Source organism: Phodopus roborovskii, unplaced genomic scaffold (assembly GCF_943737965.1).
Source record: "Phodopus roborovskii unplaced genomic scaffold, PHOROB, whole genome shotgun sequence".
Lineage (NCBI taxonomy): Eukaryota > Metazoa > Chordata > Mammalia > Rodentia > Cricetidae > Phodopus > Phodopus roborovskii.
In genome coordinates, this window is record NW_026126469.1 from 26,311,224 (window position 1) to 26,328,605 (window position 17,382).

Sequence of the window (17,382 nt, forward strand, 5' to 3'; positions counted from 1 at the left end):
TAAACAATGTCAGCTAGCTGATATATAGTGTGTGACAGCAAAAGCACAAATAGGAATGAATTTGATCGTTGGATGCTGGGGAAAAATGCTGGGGTGTTCTTATTTGGCCCACATTCATTCACTGAGCCAAAGCCAGTTGTTCCTGTCTCCTGGCTTTATACTTGTCACTAGTTTCTGACTACACTCTAGGGAGATGCAGAAGGCATGAAGCCAGTTTGCATATTCCACTGTTGTGTTTTGCTATTCAAATAAGGATCATTAGTTCTAGTCCACGAAGTTCAAACATCTTAATGGTCAAATACCTCTCCGGAGAGCCTCGTTTGTTTAACACTTCCTCAGATCATCTTGAATGTATCCCTTTCACATGGTTACTGGTTTCTCTTCATTTCCTTCAATGCACCACCCTGTTCCTTGTTCGCTTATGATTGCTGCTTCCTTCAATCACTCACCATTCCAAGTTGAAAAGTATAGAAGATAAGTGGTTTCCACCTTAGGATAGCAACACTGTCAAATACCAACAGGTCTTTCAGATGGAATATGAAGCTAAGAAACAAAAACTTCAAAGGACCCAGAGAGAAAAACACTGGAGAATAAGCAAAACCTCAGTGCAGGCATCCTGTTGATTTATTGTGTTCTTTCCCAGTTCCTTTTCTTAACACTTTTGAGTAGAAATGTAGGAAAGGAACAAAAGCAGAAATATATAAGCATGTCCTCAGATACACACACACACACACACACACACACACACACACACGTATACATATACATATGTATATGTATAGCTGCTTTGCCCCCACACTGGGGAACACCAAAGAGAATGCTTTTTCTCTTGCCATTAGCTCTGGGCTCCTCTCTGACTCATGAAGACATATTAAAGGATTAATAATGCACAACTTGAATAAGCAGAGACTAAAGGGGAACATGATAATTGGATGCAAGAGTGTGAAAGGTAGGGACACTGAAGAAGACAGAATTATTTGGCCTGTAACTGAATTACTGCCAGAAGACTCAAAAGTACACTAACCAAAGGGTAATTGTGTGTGTGTGTGTGTGTGTGTGTGTGTGTGTGTGTGTGTGTGTGTGTATCACAAAAGGAACTGTAAGGACAGATACTTGACCAGATACTTGTTACAGCATTTAAAGTTCACTCAGAAAACTTCAAATGGCATCATTGATTTGTGATATTTATTTCCTTTTGTGTGTATATATAAGTTTATAGCTGGCCTTTTCTGTCTTTACTCTCATCTCCAAACACAGACTCATACAACACACATATACCCTGCAAAATAAACTTAAGTTCCTTGCCTTTCATTAAATACTGTGTGTTTGTATTTATAGATAATGTGTTTACAGCCACTTACATGTAAGTATTAAAATTTTGATGAGTAAAGGGAAAGCCATTTCCAACACATCTTCCCCTTAAAGAAACATTGATCCTCTGAGTTGCTTTAAAACTCTTCTTGGAGCACAGATAGAAATGGTTCATCTATTTCTAAACAGACAAGAGGCCTCTGAATTCTGCATTGCTCCATGAAATGTGCTTCTTGAACCTCAAATAAAGCAAAAGGAATAACTAATCTTTTAATGAGCAATATGATAGAAGACCTTTAACATGTACAGTTTTGTGTCAAATGAAAGAAAAGTTGTAATATCCTAGGAATAAATTAAAAATATCTTACTGTGTTTACTGAGTAAATATTAGAAGGCTACTGTATTTTCATATTAGGATTCGATTTAATAACTCTTCCAAACCCCTGTCTTTCTGTGTCTCTGTGTTTGTGTATCTCTCTGTCTCTGTCTCTGTGTCTCTGTATGTGGGGGGGGAGGATAAAGAATGAGAAAATAGGGAAGGAAGGAAGAGGAAGAAGGAAGAAAGAATGAGGAAAAAGAAAGAGTAGCTCCAAAAAGGTATTTAGTTACTGCTTCCTTACAAGGACTAGTTGACCTTGTAAACTCAATTTACTAAAGCAGATCTTGTCCTCAGCACCACATCTGGTATACTCTAATAGGTATTATTTCTAGCTGTTTTGCCCCCAGACTGGGAAACACCAAAGAGAATGCTTTTTCTCTTGCCATTAGCTCTGGGCTCCTCTCTGACTCATGAAGATATATTAAAGGACTAATAATGCACAACTTGAATAAGCAGAGACTAAAGGGGAACATGATAATTGGATGCAAGAGTGTGAAAGGTAGGGACACTGAAGAAGACAGAATTATTTGGCCTGTAGCTGAATTACTGCCAGAAGACTCAAAAGTACACTAACCAAAGGGTAATTGAAACCAAACACCAGAATAAACACAACACCCATCAGAGTGAGCGAAGTGTTGAGATGTTTAAAATGCAAAAATGTTGAAATTGGCATTTTAAGCAAAGTTTATACAGGGCAGACAGTAACAGATTGGAATGAGGGAAAGATCTAAATTGTAGTTATTGGGCAAGTTCTCCAGACAACCTAAATGGCAGTTCATGGGTCATTTTCTGCCCAAGAAGTTTTTGAAAGGACAGGGAATGGTGCTAGAATCCTTCAGTGGCTAGCAGCTAGAGAATGTGACTGAGAGAACCCATGTCTCCATGGAGAGACACAGGTCAAGTAAAAGAAAAAGCACAGGAGACTGTGAGTTGCACTTTAGCATTTCCTGGTTCACAATTCATGTGGTTTGTTGCATGTTTTAAAACAAAGAATTGCAGTTGCTGAGACAAAAGGAAAAGCATCTTGTCAGGCCTGTGTCTGCAGGGCTTCAGCTGGTTGCTGAAGCAATGACTCCCCATAGCATTAACATCCTCAGGATATAACAAGCAATGCCCCTGTCCAGCCTTTAACAGCAGCCTTTACTCTACACACAAGCAAAATGGTACTCTATTAGGATCATTAAAAAGGAATGGATTTTTATGATGGCTCCCACACTTGGCTCCATTCTCTTAAGCTATTTGAGGTGTTGTAACTATCTCTAGTACCTGCTTCTCTTGCTTAATTCTCTTCATCTGTGAGCCATCCCATCAGGGCAGCTATAATGAAAAACTATAGATGGCTTACAAGCAGCAGGAGCTTGTTTCTCATAGTTGTGCAGGTTGGGGAGTCCAAGATCTGAGTGCCTACATATACATTGTCTGGTGAGGGCTCATTTACTTGTTCATAGAAAGCTATTTGCTGCTGTATCCTTATGTGGCATCTATTCTCATGCTCTTATCATCTCTTCAAAACTGTACTTCTAAATTGCATCACGCTGTAGATTACCATTTCAACATTCAAATTGGGGAAGGGCCAAATATTAAACCTGTGTCAAGCTATCTCATTTACCAACTTCATAATCTATGGAAACTTCAGACAAGTTCAGGGGGATGCTATGAATAAGAAACATCCTAAGAGGCTTATAATCTGGAACTTTGGGTTTCTAGCAACAGAAGACCTGTGCTTTCTGTCCTATTACTCTAAACTAATGAGAAATACTTGAATGAAGTCATAGATATAGTGCCTTACAGGTAACCCTTTTGTGGGCTTAAGCAGAATAAAATAGCAAGGATGCCAGAAATATCCGAGTTTCAACTAGGGGATCTAGGAGGAAGGAGAGGGAAAACGACAAGATGCATACAGAGGTCTTATCCAATATTGCAGATAATTATCAGGCTGCTTGAATGAGGGAAAACTCATGTATTTTATCCTACAAAAACATCTCACTCTAATGACAATCTATCCGGGTGTTATGTTCTGGAACTAGAGGTACTGTTAGCATAGAAGAGGCTGTTCTGAGAGGATAAAGGAAATCATTATGGAAGGAAAATCCCCCTTCCTTTTCAGGTAATACTGGGAAAGTTCTTCTGCAGAGTCTGAGAGTTTATCTGGTTAGGATCTGCTTTATTGGCTACTTTTCAGAAAAGAAATAGACTAATTAACATGTGCGTTGGTGTATGAGAATCCCCAAATCCAGTAAATATGGCTTTATTTTCTTTCATTCTTTGAAGATTTACCCTCAGAGGTTCCCTCTTGCCAAACCAGCAAAGCCTGAGTGAATAAGGCCAAAAGTATCTTTCTCCCACAAAAGGCACATTTCTTTAAGAAAATAAACTGTGAGAAAGAGATCCATGTACCCTCCTGCTATTTATTGACATGTGGTGGGAATTGAAATGAATGCAGTGTTTCAGCCATCCTCAAGCCTGGACCAGTTCTCGTTCTCCTATTGAAGATTCCACACTCACTTAGGAACAAAGTCTGTGAGTGTGGAAGAGGGCTGAGGGAAAATTCTGAGAACTCTTGTAGTCACTTTAGCACTTCTTATTATACTCTGTAATTACCTTTAGACCCAATCAAGTGACCCCTCACACATTCTACTTACTTGATATTCTACATGTGGAGTATAAACCCCTGCCTGACTACATGCTTGAAGATGGGGAGAGAACACATAGGCAGAAATTAGCCATTTAGAAATAATATCCCAAGACATTTCTTAGAGCAATGGCACTGTGCTTTCAGTACAAACATGTGCTATCCAGTGTACACTAAGTCCAAACCAAATAATCTTATATTACTGTCTATTCCCTGTTTGTATTAGTTTTCTTACAGCTTGGCGGTTGGCAGGAATTTGAAGCTTCTAGTGTTCCAGACAGTTGTATGAGTGAATGTTACCAAAGAGGTCCTGTGTTCTGCTGGGAGTCTAGTTAGCAGGCTTGAAGCTTGGTTAACATATCAAAACAATGAATTCATGTCCATGCTGGCTGGATGTTATGTTGATTTGGCCATTAGGGGATTTTTAGGAAAGGAACAGCTTGTGGCATTTGAGCCGAGCCATTAATTGGTACCATTTAGTGTAGCATGACGAGGAGCAAGATTGCATCATTGGGGCAGGACTGTTTTAACAACTTTCCCAGCTGCTCTGTGCTAAGTCAATGGGTGATGGAGTTGTGAACTGGACCAGGTGAGAGACATAGAATTTAATTAAAGTTAGAGTCCACAGACCAGCCTGTCTGTGCTCTAGTTAAGTTCTTTCAGTTGCCCACCCTCATTGTCCACATTCTCTTTCCCCTTTAATGACCCCCTATTTTTTCTTCTTTCAATCTATTCAGAAGAAAAAGTTCATTTACTCAGTTTCCATTTGATAGTTCAAAAAAATCATGTCTAATTATTCTATATAGAAAGAAAACATCCAAATTTGTGAATTGTTCCAAAATGTAACCTCCCCATCTCTAATTCCACCTATTAATCCCATGGGTATGCAGTCCCCTATGTCCAGACATGGTAACATGGTCTATCACCAAACACACCATCAGCTATATACTATCATGCATCTACCCATGGCTTGAAAGCCTGGATAGTCATATAAAATAGACCATATAGCTTCAAGGCATGGATTTGCACAGGGTTTAGTTTTAAAGATGTAGATTTATTCTCTCTCTCTCTCTCTCTCTCTCTCTCTCTCTCTCTCTCTGTGTGTGTGTGTGGGGGGGGTATACATGTGTGCACACACCTGCAACATATGTGTAAGTGCCTATTGAAGCCAATGGAGGATATTGAGTTCCTGGGAACTGGAATGATAGGTGATGTGAGCTGATTGATATGCAGTAATTGAACTTGATGCTTATGGAAGCCCTATCTTTACTACTGAACCATCTTCCCAGTCCCAGCACATGATCTTTGTGGAAAACAAGATCCACATAATCAGAAGACTAGAGTTTGTCACAAGCAAGTCATTCTCTTTCTAATAGTTACTTTGGTATAAGAGCATAACTAGTAGTGTAAGGATGACCACAATGTTTCATGCATATCTCTGGCGCATCATGCTGTCTCCTACCCCAACCTTGTTGCAAACACTTGATCAATGACTTACAGTTATGAAGGTTTGAGCACTGTGGACAATTGTCTTTTTTTATCAGGACAATATTGAAATGGGAACTGTATGATCCTCAGAGTCCCCAAAGGACAGAGTCAGCATTATTTGTGGGAATTTAACCTGGCATCATGACCTTGTTTGGCTTCATTCTCTCCCAGCTCCCATTTCTCGGGTCCTCTACCTGTTTCTCCTCAGAACACTTCCCACTTATTATGTTCAGAAGAAACTTTATCTTGGGGTCTATGGCTGTAAAATTTGACCAAGAACAAAGCATGTTGTCAAATTAATGAAAAGCTGTGCTGATTTATTGCTTTTATGAAAAGAGGATTGAGAGAAGCAATCTGCAGCATGTTTTAGATTTATCAAAAAAAATCGTTCAATTGTCTGCTTTTTCAGGAAGAGAATTTGAAGGAGAAGAAGAATATCTGGAGATCCTAGGCATCACTAGGGAGCAGTCAGGCAAATACGAGTGCAAGGCTGCCAATGAGGTCTCCTCAGCGGATGTCAAGCAAGTCAAGGTCACTGTGAACTGTAAGTACAAACAGCGGCAGGTGTTCCAGATCCAGAGCACACATCTACTTCCAGGGAGCTCTACAGATTCCATTATCAACAGCTCCTACCCTTTCAATCTTATGTTCTTATGGTCAGAGATGCACATTTATACACTGGACACTTCCAAGGGCAAGACTTGGCCTTTGAATTTGATAAATCAACTCTTTGGATTCTAGATATAACTGCTGACACATTTCACAATAGCTTCTGTCTTTTATTCAGACTCTGAAATTAAGGAAACATGATCAGACACCACTCAAATTTCTGGCAGTTGATGTTGTAGTGTCTGTAGACACCAAGGTCATATTACTTTGGGGAAAGCAACAATCCCTACCTACTTTAGCTGGAAGTTTTATCTTAATGCATTCTTTGTCAGAAGAGAATAGCCTCAAGATTATATTTTATCCTCTGCTATTTAACTAATTGGTCTTGGGAACAAATTCAAGCTCATTTGGTCATATACTGTGTGTCTCTGACGGCTAATAGGGATGCCTGATAAGTTCATTTTGGTTATCTATTTCTCCTAAAGCCTGGGCATTAGAAATGAAGATTTCACTAAGATGCATAGGTAAGTGGGCATACTTTGAACTTGTCAGATGAAAGGCTCCTTAGATGTAGTTCAAAGTGGAAGAAGGGAATAAGAGGGGATCTATAAGATGTGTGTCACCCAGCAAAGGAATAGAAAATTTGTTTATCTTACTCAATTAGGAGTGTCCTTTTACAGCATTTAAATTCAAGTTTCTACACAACTTAATTGTGGCTAATGACAAGACAGAGAAATGACCTACATGTCTTCCTTTCTCTCTGTATCCATATCTATCTATCTATCTATCTATCTATGTGTACCTCTCATTTCTCTTTGTGTGTGTTTAAGTTGTATATGTGTATCTATATCACCATACTCATACCCTTTTCACACTTATATCCATCTATGCACACAAAACACCTGCTACACACACAGTGATGCAATGCATTCATGCACACAGGCATGCACAAATACTTTATCCTACTTTGGAAAGTGTATTTTAGGCCACAGTGAATCATATTTTTAGTGTTATGTCTTTCATGCTGTCAACTATGTGCCAGAGTCAGTACAAATGCTCTCTATTCTTCAAACAACCATGACAAAGTAAATATAACCAACTCCAATTTAGGTTAAGAAGCCAAAGCCTGAGACCAAGCTGTGGTGGTACACGCCTTTAATTCCAGCACTCAGAAGGCAGAGGCAGGTGAATCTCTATGAGTCTGAGGCTAGTCTGGTCTACAGATTGAGTTGGCTTTTCCAGGAAAGCCAAGGACACAGAGAAACTCTATCTCAAAATAACAAAAAAGAAACTGAAGCCTGAGTTCAGGAAATCACCCAACCCAAAGCAACACAAAAAGCAAATGGAAGGAAAGGGGTTCAGCCTCAGGTATGTTTAATTCTAAAACCCAAACTTACCAAGGAAGGAGAGGAGGGGGAGGCATTTCAATTATCTGCAATGCTCCACACGGCTCCCTATTAGGGATTTAAACATGTTATTTAATCTCACAGTAATCCAATAAGATAAGCATCTATAGTCTTGCTGTAGACATTTGGAACTGGGCTTTAGAGTTTTCAGAAATCTGGCTTAAGGTGGCTCAGCCTATGCTGGAATGCCCTAGTCCTCAGTGCCCAGTCCAGCCAGCCTTTCAGCTTTCTGAAATGGGCAGTGAAGATTTTGAAGTGTACCTAGGGGAAACCAATAGACACAGCACTGAACTACACATTTATGGTCTCATTTTGAAGAGCAAGGGGCTGCATTTGATGAGCTGTGAAGTGCTTTTATCCCTGGCTGTCTCCAATTTTTTAGTAATAGAGTTTTGAAATGCCAGTATTACTATTCTTTTGCAGAGCTGGGTGTGTTTCAAAGACACATTAATGATCTCAATGTTATAAAATGCTTTAGGTCCTTTTTTCACATGAAAGGCAATTTCTCTGGGTGTTTATATAAGTTTATAATTAGGTTAGTTAACTTCTTTTATGCACACATAGCCATGCTAACATCTACCACCTCTTCTCTGACTTTTGGAGTCAAGATTTCATTTTCTCTTAATTGACCTTCAACTTAATTGGGTTTCTGAAAGTCCAATCATGTAGTAAATAGAAAATATTTATGCTTCCATTGTATGAAACATCAAAGGGGCCTGGATTGTAGATGGTTTCCAAGATCAAAGCTAGCCGCCTGGGTCCTGTTATTGTTGAAGCAATTAGTCTGACATTGCTCCCTCTTCACTGTCCCCAAAGTGTAATTTAGAAAGGGAAAAAATAATAAATTTCAAGAAAACTTTAATGAAAATGTGAGTTTTGGTCAGTAATGAGTGAATCACAGAATATGGGCAGAGCCCACAGATGCTCAAAAAATATCTTGGAATAGATTTCATGGACACATTAAGTTCAATTAAACACTCAATGTGCTCTAACCAAAAGGGACAAGAATGTGCTTGGCCCTGTAAAACTATCCAGCAAATGTTAACTGAAGGTATAGATAGAAAACTCAAAATAAAACTCCCTCTTAATATTTTTTCAAACTCTAGTAGTAAGTGATGCTGGCTATCAATCAGGAAAATAAATTCTAATTTCAAATTCTCTGGAAGCCCCTTTTTCATTCAAACTTCATAAAGTGCATTTATATGAAATCAGTCACCATACCAGAAATCCTGTTCAAGTAAGTCATGGTATCTAAATATATAGTTGCATTGTGTAAATAGATGAGATTTCCTCCTAGATTGAATTAAAGAAGTGACTTCTCACTGGTAGAGAATATCCAGGAGCTCTTTTGAACCTTCCTTCTTTTGTTTAACCCGAGTTCTCTTCGGTTCCAAACCAAAGCCTCAGGATTAGGTCAGGCAATCAGGATGGCTAAGAAAAGTACTGGTGGGAGAAATTATCATAATGGACATACCCTGGATACCACTAAAAAAGGCAATCTCAACACTGATAACTTTCCCATTGTCACTCATTGATTCATTTACTCAGTTGCCAACAGATGTTTGTTGCAGGACACATGAAGGCTGGCACAGTAAGGAAGGGAGACATAACAGTTTTACCCGTTGAGCTCACAGCAGATTCTGTAGACTCTACTTTTTATTTCTTTCCAATAACCTGCCTCTGTGGTAGGTCTATATCATTGCACATAGCCAGTTTACATGCAAAATCCATTTTCTAAATGGTGGGAAGTCCTGGCACCTATAGAAAGCTATACGCCCAAAATCTTTGCCATTAAATATTCTTAGTGGAATTTATGCAATGGAAAAGACATTTTACTTTCTGTGTCTTATGTAGCCACAGATTTATTTCAGATGTCAACTACAGAGATACACTGTCCTTTCCTCACAGGCTGTAGGTACACACTTAAAATTGCAGCTTCCATCATGCATTAATAAGTCTCTAGGATAGTTTCTATCACATAGTAAATGCTCAGTAAATGCAGGCTATTGGTTTTAGTCAGACCTTTCCTACAGTGGTCATCTTTCCTAGTCCCGGAGAAATTTCTAAAGGCTGCTTCTAGATCTCCTTCTTCCCTTCCCCAATTGACATAAAAATGCCCCCCACCTTTTGCATACCCATAGCTCTCTCTGGGTGGCTCACATTATCATCCTTTGCAACTTCTCCTTCCGTCATTCTTTCTCTTACCCCACTCTGCATCTAGAACTAACTGGTTCACCCTATTCAAATGGTGGGGGAAATGTGACATATTTTCACAGCTCTTACATGTGATACATGTTGATTTAGATGAAACAGAAGGAAGTTCCTGAACAATAGGCAAGCAGGATTGTAGACACCTGCTGGGTAATCACATATGTATGGGTACCTACAAAGGCCAAAAGAAGGCATCTGGAGTTAGAGACAATTATAAGCTGTCCAGTGGTTACAGGAAGGTAAACTCAGAGTTTCTGGAAGAGCAGCAAGCATTATGTAACACTGAGCAATCTCTCTAGCACCTAAACATGTATTTTCACCAGACTCTCCAGTACTTAGATTCAAAAGTCACCTGATGAGAACATTGTAGGAAAATAACATCGCAATGTAGAGTGAGATCGCCGCTAGGTACCAGTGGCAACACCAACCCAGTGCCGATCTTACTTTTTCCAAATAACTTTTTATTTATTTTTGGAGAATTTCATAGAATATAGCTAATCATAATTATTCTCCTCTCCCATATCCTTCATCACCTCCCTAACTCCCAACTCTCCAGTTTCATGGCCTCCACTCCCCACCTCTCTTGTAGACATCAAGTATTAACATTTTCTGACACAAAACCAAAGACTTAAGACTCCTAGGTACAACCCAGTAATTTTCTATCCACACACATAAGAATAATAGTGGTAAAAAAGCAAGTAATGTAACCACTTTAGGTGTTTTAAAAGTGCTCTTACATGTGTTTTCATATGATATTAGCCTTATACCTTTGTACAAGATAGGAAAGTGTCATCATCTGCATTCAGAGGCAATGGGCTAAGGAAAGAGGTGTCAGTGGTAACAGTGGAGGTACGAGAGGAAATCAAGTCTACATCTTCTGACTCCTAACGTAGAAATATACCAACTCTGCACCTATATGTTGTGCCATTTTTTTCAGCCCTCTGCAAATAGAAATCTACAACGTTCGCTTTTCACGCTCACATAAAATAGTATTTTTGCTTAAGTAAGAGTGTATTTCTGGGGCTGGAGAGATGGCTCTGTGGTTAAGGGCACTTATTGTTCTTTCAGAGAACCTGGGTTTGGCCCCCATTACTCAAAAAGCCATTAAAGCTTACAACCCTCCATAACTCCAGCTGCCAAGGATCTAATGCTCTCTTCTGACCTCTAAGGGCACCAGGCATGCAAGTGGTGCACAGACATACATGTAAGCAAGATGTTCATACACATAAAATACACAAATCTAAAAATAAAATGAAAGAGCTTATTCAAGCAAATAAAGCAGATCCAAGAGATTCAGAACCTGGATATGGATCCGTATTTCAGCAAATACTGGTCATATGGATTTGAGCAAGTGACAAACCCTCTACAAATTTGTTTTTCTTTTTTTCAACTAATTCTACTAGGGTTATCATTTAGATGAAAAGAGGTGTCTCACATCTAAAACAATGCTCATATGTTTACATATGGGTTGTAAATTATACTCTTTATTCAAATTTTATGGTTTTGTGCATCTCCCACCAAATTAAGGAAATTAAATGACTGAGAGATTTTTGCCTCAGCCACTGTTATCCTTATCACCATCATGCTTATGGGAAGTATCTTGTTATCGGTGACATAAAAATAAAAAAAAAAAACTGATTAATGTTTTCAAGATCTGGAATTTTGAAGAAATACAGTTGTCATTTGACAACTGTAAGCTCTTCCAACATTACAGAAAGAGTAACTATGAGTCTTTCCATGCAGCATTTGTAGGAAGCACACTTTTACTATAACCATCTTTAGAGCAAGAACATCTAGTATTTTAACTATCTTAGGCATGCCACAATATAATTCATAATAATCTTTCCTAGCCTCACCTACACAGACTTCATTCCAAATGAACTTTGAAGTGTCCATTCCCATAAGCCATGAAAGAGGACCTGGACAACGATGTAATTTGAGAAATAATAAGGGGAACAAGTGTTTGTACTCCTCATTAGTAGCTACGAATTGACTTTGGTAAAAAGGAGTTTGCTGGGTTTTAAAAGAAGCAAGCAAGCACTTGGACCTGGTAGTTGGCCAAAGTCATCTTTTTCCTGAATAATGCACCTAACCCTAGCTTCTAGCCAGCTTCCTCCATGCTTAGACCTCTAATGGGTTAATGAGCAGTTTGTTGCTTACAATGTGGTGTGCCAAACAAACGCTTCCATGTTAGAGGTCCAAACTAGAAGTAGTATCTTAGCATATTCAACTAGACACACACACTCACACACACACACAAACACACACACACATATGCAACACACACACACACACACACACACACACCAGTTGCCCTGGGCTGGGATGTCTACCTGTATGAGAACAGGAAGGATAACCAGTGTGCTCCCAGTTTTTTTTAGTCAGAAGAAAACAAAACATTATCCCCCAAGTAATAGGCACCAATGAATAGGTATATGAAATAACTAGATAGCAAGGAATGCTCACAAAACTCTGCATCTGGAGCCTGTGACCCTGACACGATGGCAGAGGCATTTGAAGGGATGCACCACAGCAATATCATGTTAAGACACTACAGTTCTGAGTGTGCCTAATGTGCTGGTGGTACTTGTGGTGCTTGTTCTTGTGGTGGTGGTAGGATATGAGGGTCTGTTTTTTTTTCTTGGCTGGGTAAATGACAGAATACTAAAGCACCCATCTTCACTAAGGATTTGTCAATTATATGCATGTAGCTGCAGAAACAAACATATCTTAAGATTCATTTTCCAATACAGAATAATTAAACTGTAGAATCAGAATCAACATTGTCTTTCCCACCAACATCCATGGACCACTGTACTACAAATTGTGAAGTCATGGGTGTCTGAAGAACATAAACATGGTGAAAAGAAGTGGGGATGCACAATTACATGTACACTACTGTTTCACTGTTGGTCATTTGTACTTTAGTTATTTATTCTGTGTGTGTGTGTGAGAGAGAGAGAGAGAGAGAGAGAGAGAGAGAGAGATGAATCTATGTGGTGTGCTCATGTGTGTACAGGTATCCACATGTGTACACTTGTGTATATAAGTACGTGTGTGTGAGGAACAGAGATAAACTTCAGTTGTCTTCATCTATCATTCTGCACCTTATTGGTTTGGTTTTTTTGTTGTTGTTACTAGTTTTTTTGTTTTGTTTTGTTTTGTTTTTTTGTCTTTTGGAGACAGGGTTTCTCACTGAACATGGATGCACCAACTGGTTGAGCTTACTGGCCAATGATCTATTTACCTCCCCCACCTGCATTCCAGAAATGCAACAACATGCTCAATTTCTTACATGGGTGCTGGAGATAAGTGGGATGTAAAATCCTCATATGTTTGCATCAGTCTCAACTCACTGAGCCATAGTCTACCACTTTTTGTGTACCTTATTTTGGTGGATGAGATCTCTTGATTCCCTTACAAAAACCTGAGTGTTATCCTTTTATTTTTTCTTCCTTTCTCCTTTACATCTAACCCTTTTCTAGGTATTTATTTATGGGGCTCTGCATATTCTCCTTCACATAGTTTTGTCATAAACCTGGTGCAGAATATCCCTAAATTCCTTCATCAGCTTCCAAATGGACCTCCCCTGATGCTAGTTCCAGTGCTTTATTGATGAGTAAATTGAAGCAGTGTGACTCTGGGCAAAGTACTAAACTCTCTAGTAAGGGCGAACACTGAGGGACCAAGCCTCAATTTGAGCTTAAGTACATCAACTTTAAATCAAACCTTAAAATCTCCTGGATTTTATACTCCATCCTATAACAAGTCTTTCTCTGTCCAGCCATCCAACTCACAAATAATGACAAAGAGGCTTCTTATTAGTTATGAAATCTTGACCTTTAGCTTAGGCTTGTTCATAACTAGCTCCCATAAATTAAATCAACCCATTTATATTAATCTACATTCTATCACATGGCAGTACCTCTCTTCCATTTTGCACCTCTTATTTCCTCTTCTTGTCTCTTGGTATCTCCCTTGAACACCTAAATTCCTCCTCCGATTTCCTCTCTGTCCAGAAGTCCTGCCTATTCCTCCTGCCTGCCTATTGGCCATTTATCTTTTTATTACACCAATCACAACAATACAGCCTCACACAGGGTACAAATAACCCACAACACCATCCCTCTAACAATAGATCTATCATCAACATAAATACATCTAATTCAAGAGTTATCCTTTGAACTGATGGGCTTTGATGACCTATGTAGCCATAGAAAGACTTTTTAATGGGACCTTGCTGATCATTTTAAGCTGTCTCCTTCTTTGAAAAGATAAGGAGGGAGTAAAGGACTTGAACTCAAGTGGATGGTTCTACAAAGCACAGCTCTAGCTAAGACTAAACTCAATCTTCAGACTTCCTACTCCTGACCACTAAGTCAGCTCAGTTTTGAAGAATGGGATGGAAGAACTACTAAGTACTTTAAAATGTAGTTCCCTTCATATATAAGTGATAAGTCAAAGCCTGGGTGATAGAATGTAATAATAACTCCACACAACCACACTAAACATACATCCCAGGACCTCCTACTTTCAGTTCAGGGTTTTGTCATTCTTGTTCTTCTGTTTACCTTTTCAATATTCCATCTTCCCATTCTGTACTTATAAGAAAATGAGTAGCTAAGTCTAAATCTAAACAATTCCAACAACAGTGATACCCTGGCCTGTTGTTTGCATATGGTTTGACAACATTATCCAAACATCTTACTCTATGCTCTGTGAAGGTGGGAAAAATTCCATATTGATGGTGAAATGAGATGGGAGGAAACTACCAACTGCCTGATGTTTTTGTACATGACACTAACTAAGGCTCAGAATTTCTGTAGACAGAAAACTTGGAAATTGATTCCCAAAAACTGTACAAGAAAATCGGAAATGATATAGTCTGGGTATTTAAATGAGTTGTGTAGGACAAAGTTATTTTATTAATTAACTTTTCCCTTCACCATAGCTAAGCAGATTGACTTGTGTTTGGACTTTTTTTCCTTCATGCTAAGTTACCATTACCTGGAGAATAACCTTTGGCTTGAAAAGCTCTCTTTTGTATATCTCTCTGTGTGTCTCTATTTCTCTCTTTTATCCATGGGGTGTGGATGTGTGTGCATGAGTATATGTGTGTGCAGGTGCATATTACGGGAGGGCCTAAGGACAACTGCAAGTATCATCTCGAGAAATGCCATCAGATTCCTCTAATTGGTCTGGAACCCATCACTGAAGCTAGATTAGGAGCCCATGCTATGGTGTGCATTTTTACATAGGGATTTTGAATCAAACGCAGGTGCTCATGCTTAAAGGGTGAGAGCTTTACTGGCTGAGTCAACCACTGACCTGGAAAAAAATCTTTTTCTTAAAATTTACACAGGCAAAAAACATCACTGGACCTAAGAGATCACATCTTATCTTGCCTCTCTTTGGTAGAACTATTTAGAGAACCATGGCAAATTAGACTATCAGATAAGTTTTTTTCTTCATCTCAAGTTAATTATAGTTTTGTTAGGACCAAAGGCAAAAAAAAAAAAAAAATACAAATCACTATCCAACTTCCAGTAACTATGAAGGAGTGATGGTAAGCAGATCATCTGAATACTATGACTCACATCATGTTGCAACTGATACATAACATCCAAGTTAGCTTGGCAGTAACAGAAGTGAACACATAGGGGCAAAGATCAAGACAATGACCCATGGTAGTTTTCTTGTTTTTTTCTGAAGTCCTTTGAAAATATATGACAAAGTATTGGCTCCAGAGAAGTTAAGGACTCTTAATTTCATCCTGTTCTTCAAACCCATTTCTACCTATAGTAATAATAGCAATGAGAAAAAGAAAATGGCCAAATGGTATATTTTCCCAGTGACTAAGTGCATGCACTGCTCTTGGAGAGGCCCTGGGTTCAGGTTCCGAGCATCCATGTTAGAGGGCTCACAACTTTGTATAACTCCATCTCAGAATATCCAGTACTCTCTCTGGACTCTATCATCTCCAGATATCATCAAGCCAGATATGCATAACCACACAGAGACATGTAGATACACACATAATTTTTAAAATCTTTTGGTTTCACCACTTCCTGAAAAAATCACACATAATATAAATAGCAATTGGAATGACTGAGGAGGAGAATTAGAGAAATGTTGGGTTTCATTCACAAAAACTGCTGTTATATCCAGTGTTTTGTTATATACACCAACTCATTTTTCACTTTACTTTAGCTTGCTGGTGACCAGTCTCATTTAACTGATCTTGAGGATTGACAATGATGATGCTTTCACACAATCACTTTCCTGTCTCCAAATAGATACCTCTTTTTTTGTTTGTTTGTTTGTTTGTTTTTGTTTTCAAGACAAGGTTTCTCTGTGGCTTTGGAGGCTGTCCTGGAATTAGCTCTTGGAGACCCTAGGGTGGTTTCGAACTCACAGAAATCTGGCTGCCTCTGCCCCAGAGTACTGGGATTAAAGGCATACACCACTGCCACCGAGCCATATACCTCTTCTAACTCTACCCAAGACAGCAATTCTAGAGACTCCTCCAGCTTCCATGTAAACTTGTGTCCCTATTCTTCCTAAAATTCTCCCACTGCAGTCCTTTGTCCCTGAAGTATCTGTTGCCTCTCAACATAATAAACCCCTGTCTGCCCTTACTACAGATCCACCCACTATCACGGAGTCCAAGAGCAATGAAGCCACCACAGGACGGCAAGCTTCCCTCAAATGTGAGGCCTCTGCAGTGCCTGCACCTGACTTTGAGTGGTACCGGGATGACACCAGGTATGTACCAACCCTGAATGTCCCAAGTTCCAAAAAGTCTCCCAGAGCCTAAGGACAAGACCTCAGTCATCTGTAATTTTGTAGCCATTAAGCTGAACCTAAAAGCACTCAGGTACACTTAAATAGTAATGAATATGGTCTAGTTGATCATTTCCACTTTTCTGAATACAGTAGAAACTTAGTTTTAATGGAACTCAGCCATTGCTATGGCTTTTCTGTGGATGGATATCAATTCTGATAATAGAAGTTACATGATTATAATAAGTGAGGACATATAACAAGCTCTCTATTGCCTCTCCTCTTTAAAAAACAAAAAACAACTCCAGTGTAAAGATGAAGAAGAAACCACTAAGCCAAGCCCTTTATCCCCATCACTTTTTAACTATTCTGTTTGTTACTCTTAGGATAAACAGTGCAAATGGCCTTGAGATTAAGAGCACGGAAGGCCAGTCCTCCCTGACAGTGACCAATGTCACTGAGGAGCACTATGGCAACTATACCTGCGTGGCTGCCAACAAGCTGGGTGTCACCAATGCCAGCCTAGTCCTTTTCAGTAAGTATGCCAAAACAAAGCCTAACTT

At 39.1% G+C, this 17,382-nt stretch overlaps 1 protein-coding gene across 5 annotated transcripts in view; it reads left to right on the forward strand.

Moving 5' to 3' along the window:
* Lsamp (limbic system associated membrane protein) overlaps nucleotides 1–17,382 on the forward strand; it is a 2,056,906-nt gene that overhangs the window by 2,007,510 nt on the left and 32,014 nt on the right. For all 5 annotated transcript variants that reach the window (XM_051191489.1, XM_051191490.1, XM_051191492.1 and 2 more), the window contains 3 exons: nucleotides 6,220–6,354; nucleotides 16,681–16,801; nucleotides 17,206–17,354. In XM_051191489.1, coding sequence (XP_051047446.1) covers nucleotides 6,220–6,354; nucleotides 16,681–16,801; nucleotides 17,206–17,354 — 405 coding nt within the window. The remainder of the gene's footprint in view (nucleotides 1–6,219; nucleotides 6,355–16,680; nucleotides 16,802–17,205; nucleotides 17,355–17,382) is intronic.